Raw genomic sequence first — 4507 nt, 5'->3', positions numbered from 1 at the left:
GCGTAGGGGAAGACTAATTTATGGTCAATGAGAGTCATCTACCAACAATTGTGGTGAAAGTAACATCGTTGACCGTGGCAACATCTTGACCATCCAAGTTTAGTTCATCAATCTCACCGGAGTACAAGAACGAATGGAAGGTAGGCTGTCTCGGACGTGGAAGTTGACCTGTTCGACTCTCCAACATCAACAATACCGAACCCATGTTTGGTCTGTGGATGACTGAATCTTGTGTACACAACATCCCCACGTGAATGCATCTCATCGCTTCCGCTACGTCTCGACTGTCCAACGTTGGATCTATCATCTCTTTTGTCTTTCCTTGGCTCCATAAATACCACGCCTGATTTTGTTTTTCCGTTTAGAACATTTTAGTAACCAAAAAAAATATCTAAGCGAACCAAACCGAACTATAAACTAAACCTGAAAAGAATAGAAATTTACATAACCGATGAGACTTCCATGTTCAGATCCTCGAAAGCTAATGTTTTTTCTTCCACTCACAATCTCCAATATCAACACTCCAAAGCTATACACATCAGATTTCTCTGAAAAGATCCCCTCCATTGCATACTCCGGCGCCATATAACCACTTCACATCAAAACTATATCAAAAGTTATATCACATCAAAAGCATAACATATACGGAGGATGAAAGAACACATGGAAATCATAGTTCAATTTTAAGTAAGTTTACGACATTACCAAAGTGTGATTGTTGAAATGTGTGGTGGTGTAAAAATTCATATGGGAATCTAAGCATCAAATATGAGATCAGTCATAAGAATTTTAGAAAATTAAACTCTCCCTATATCACTAACAATTCTCATCACAACACAAGCTTAATATCAAGGTATAATCAAAAGCAAAGAAAAAAGATAGACTCTGAATTGTTGGAGAAGATAAAAAAAGCTGAGTTAGACAAACAAAACAGACTTACAGCTATGAAGTCAGGAAAGTAGAAGCACCTAAGATTAAAGCTAGAACAACTATGAATAAGCAATTTCCAACTAAGAGATTTATCTAGTGAGTTTTATGAGCATTAATTATCCAAGTTCCTTATCGTTTTTTTTTTTTTTTACATTTATACTTGAGAATTATATTTGTTAAGAAAATATGAGGTTGAAGATAACAATTCTAATATTAGTGAGGTGGGCCAAAACTAAAATCTTGTGTGATTTATAATTTTACAAAATTATAAATAAATAGATGAGATCAGAGTCACAAGAATCTTAGAAAATCAAACTCTCTATATATCAGAAAGAATGGTTTTTTAAAAAATTTCACATAAATTAAGAAAAATATTTAGTTTTTAATTATAAATGCATCATTTATATTCATAATTATTAACCAATAGTAATTCTTCAAACTTTAAAATTCTCATTTAATGATTCTTACATTTACAATTCTCTAGTTTACTATAATGTTCATAAAATAATATAATACAAGCAGTCAAGCGCTTTAGGGTAAAAACTAAAGAGCTTTAATAATGATTAGACAATTTTTTTTTAAAAAAAACATAATTGACTAAGATATATATTCTAAGCAATCAAAATATCAAATACATATTTACTTATAAGGAAAAAAATCATTTAAAAAAAAAAAAAAAAAAAAAAACAAACAAACAACTACTACAACATTCACAATAATGGTTAGCTACAAAAGTAAACCATAGAACAAAATTCTATCTCATGAGAAGTCCATTAGACCATATAACTAAAGGTTAGTAGCAAGTTGGTGATTCATATTAGAACATTAATATAAAAATAATTTGAAGGTAAAATAACTTCATTACCAATGGATACTCTCAAATAACTTCATACATATAACAAAAAGACTTGCACTAGTCTTTACATTACTTGAATACTCTCAAATCTTCAACGACCAAGTCCTCCTTTTAGATGTTAATCCAACATCTCCAATTTATGTTTGAACAACAACGCTTTTTCTTTCACAAATCAGTATGTAGTTGACCCAAACAAAAAGAACAACAAGTGTTACAAAATCCGATCGAGTTGTTGTTTTTTAAAAAAATATATATATATTTCTCCTCAATGTACAGATCCAATTACGTATGCTATTTTTAACAAACAAACATTTTAATTATGTACAAAAGTTTAAATCTATGGGGAAAACATGACGAATAAGAAAAAGTCGAGCGAGTGAGAGTCACGCGCGGCGATTTTTTCTCTCCTCTAGATCCTTCTTCTTCTGACCACAAGCTCGTGCTCCGATCTGGGTCCTCCGTTAATTCCGGTGACAGCGAGGACCCCTCGGCCCATGGTTTTTCATTCGTGACTCTTTGCATGTTACCGGCGAGGCTGATGGACGAAATCAAGGGAGCAGTGGAGAGGAGAAGAATCCGCGAGACGCCGCCGGTAAGAGCTCTACCGGAGGAGTTGCTACGCGGAGCGGAAGAGGGAGATTCACGGCGACGAACGAGAGAAGAAGTTAGATAGATCGGAGGACTGGAGATTCTGGAGGCTTCACGGGATCGGTTATGATAGGGGAGGTAGTCTCCGATTCGGCGGAGCTAAGCCACCGTCGAAGGTCCGCTCATCTACTCCCTGCTGCCTCTTTTCTCTCACGACTGAGCGTGAAAACCTCCTCGACAAAGGGCAGATCGGATCTCTTCCTCCTTCCCAAAACGGCTCTACGGTGGCAGGATGCAAACGGATCTTGGATCACCATCTCTGTTCGGCTACCGTCGTCCAGGCTCACCGGAGGTCCTGTTCCGGCTGAGTATCCGCAAGTATGGGCGGCGGCTGCAAACGAGTTTTTCGTTTTGCAAATTAGGGTTTCACGGTCCCCGGTTAAGTTCGGTTTGTGAACCCGGCCGGTTTTGTTCCATCGGTTTAGTTTTTGTTAACTGTAAATGAGTTGGACCCTTGGGATAATTGCAAATGGGCCTACTCCGGAAATAGCCCATTGGGCATTATATTTTATAAATTGAATACTCTTTAACAAAAAAAAAAAAAAACACGACGAATAGTCAAAGGAGCGTAGGGGAAGACTAATTTATGGTCAATGAGAGTCATCTACCAACAATTGTGGTGAAAGTAACATCGTTGACCGTGGCAACATCTTGACCATCCAAGTTTAGTTCATCAATCTCACCGGAGTACAAGAACGAATGGAAGGTAGGCTGTCTCGGACGTGGAAGTTGACCCGTTCGACTCTCCAACATCAACAATACCGAACCCATGTTTGGTCTGTGGATGACTGAATCTTGTGTACACAACATCCCCACGTGAATGCATCTCATCGCTTCCGCTACGTCTCGACTGTCCAACGTTGGATCTATCATCTCTTTTGTCTTTCCTTGGCTCCATAAATACCACGCCTGATTTTGTTTTTCCGTTTAGAACATTTTAGTAACCAAAAAAAATATCTAAGCGAACCAAACCGAACTATAAACTAAACCTGAAAAGAATAGAAATTTACATAACCGATGAGACTTCCATGTTCAGATCCTCGAAAGCTAATGTTTTTTCTTCCACTCACAATCTCCAATATCAACACTCCAAAGCTATACACATCAGATTTCTCTGAAAAGATCCCCTCCATTGCATACTCCGGCGCCATATAACCACTTCACATCAAAACTATATCAAAAGTTATATCACATCAAAAGCATAACATATACGGAGGATGAAAGAACACATGGAAATCATAGTTCAATTTTAAGTAAGTTTACGACATTACCAAAGTGTGATTGTTGAAATGTGTGGTGGTGTAAAAATTCATATGGGAATCTAAGCATCAAATATGAGATCAGTCATAAGAATTTTAGAAAATTAAACTCTCCCTATATCACTAACAATTCTCATCACAACACAAGCTTAATATCAAGGTATAATCAAAAGCAAAGAAAAAAGATAGACTCTGAATTGTTGGAGAAGATAAAAAAAGCTGAGTTAGACAAACAAAACAGACTTACAGCTATGAAGTCAGGAAAGTAGAAGCACCTAAGATTAAAGCTAGAACAACTATGAATAAGCAATTTCCAACTAAGAGATTTATCTAGTGAGTTTTATGAGCATTAATTATCCAAGTTCCTTATCGTTTTTTTTTTTTTTTACATTTATACTTGAGAATTATATTTGTTAAGAAAATATGAGGTTGAAGATAACAATTCTAATATTAGTGAGGTGGGCCAAAACTAAAATCTTGTGTGATTTATAATTTTACAAAATTATAAATAAATAGATGAGATCAGAGTCACAAGAATCTTAGAAAATCAAACTCTCTATATATCAGAAAGAATGGTTTTTTAAAAAATTTCACATAAATTAAGAAAAATATTTAGTTTTTAATTATAAATGCATCATTTATATTCATAATTATTAACCAATAGTAATTCTTCAAACTTTAAAATTCTCATTTAATGATTCTTACATTTACAATTCCCTAGTTTACTATAATGTTCATAAAATAATATAATACAAGCAGTCAAGCGCTTTAGGGTAAAAACTAAAGAGCTTTAATAATGATTAGACAATTTTTT

At 35.0% G+C, this 4507-nt stretch overlaps 2 protein-coding genes across 6 annotated transcripts in view; both read right to left on the bottom strand.

Annotated features, from left to right (window-relative positions):
• Window positions 1–1067, bottom strand: part of LOC104714484 (putative G-type lectin S-receptor-like serine/threonine-protein kinase At1g61610) — a 24750-nt gene extending 23683 nt beyond the window's left edge. The window contains exons 1-3 of one of the 3 annotated variants that reach the window (XR_755863.2): window positions 941–1067; window positions 445–605; window positions 7–343 (exon numbers count right to left, since the gene is read on the bottom strand). Coding sequence is in view for 1 of the 3 variants with exons in the window: in XM_019229675.1 (XP_019085220.1) it covers window positions 35–343; window positions 445–585 (450 nt within the window). In the remaining 2 variants the exon portion in view is untranslated. The other 2 variants (XR_755865.2, XM_019229675.1) reach the window with 2 other exon arrangements.
• Window positions 2990–4070, bottom strand: LOC104714482 (putative G-type lectin S-receptor-like serine/threonine-protein kinase At1g61610). 3 transcript variants are annotated; one of them, XM_010431869.2, is made up of 3 exons: window positions 3941–4070; window positions 3445–3605; window positions 2990–3343 (listed from the first exon to the last, which is right to left on the bottom strand). In XM_010431869.2, the coding sequence occupies exons 2-3, from the start codon at window positions 3583–3585 to the stop codon at window positions 3035–3037; spliced, it is 450 nt and encodes a 149-aa protein (XP_010430171.1). In that variant the 5' UTR covers window positions 3586–3605; window positions 3941–4070; the 3' UTR covers window positions 2990–3034. The 3 variants fall into 3 exon arrangements, with proteins under 3 accessions (XP_010430171.1, XP_010430173.1, XP_010430170.1); XM_010431871.2 differs by having other exon boundaries at window positions 3445–3592; XM_010431868.2 differs by lacking the exon at window positions 3941–4070 and having other exon boundaries at window positions 3445–3924.

This window comes from Camelina sativa, chromosome 9 (assembly GCF_000633955.1).
Source record: "Camelina sativa cultivar DH55 chromosome 9, Cs, whole genome shotgun sequence".
In the NCBI taxonomy this organism is placed as follows: Eukaryota; Viridiplantae; Streptophyta; class Magnoliopsida; order Brassicales; family Brassicaceae; genus Camelina; species Camelina sativa.
Note: the sequence above shows the minus strand (reverse complement) of the source record. Positions and strands in the feature narration are given on the sequence as shown.

What these genes read in the sequence shown, in the direction of transcription:
- LOC104714482 (XM_010431869.2), bottom strand. Translation starts at nt 3,585, where the DNA reads ATGGCGCCGGAGTATGCAATGGAGGGGATCTTTTCAGAGAAATCTGAT. An exon ending in ATGGAAGTCTCATCGGTTAT is followed by an intron (nt 3,344 to 3,444) that starts GTAAATTTCTAT and finishes AAACAAAATCAG; the next exon opens with GCGTGGTATTTATGGAGCCA.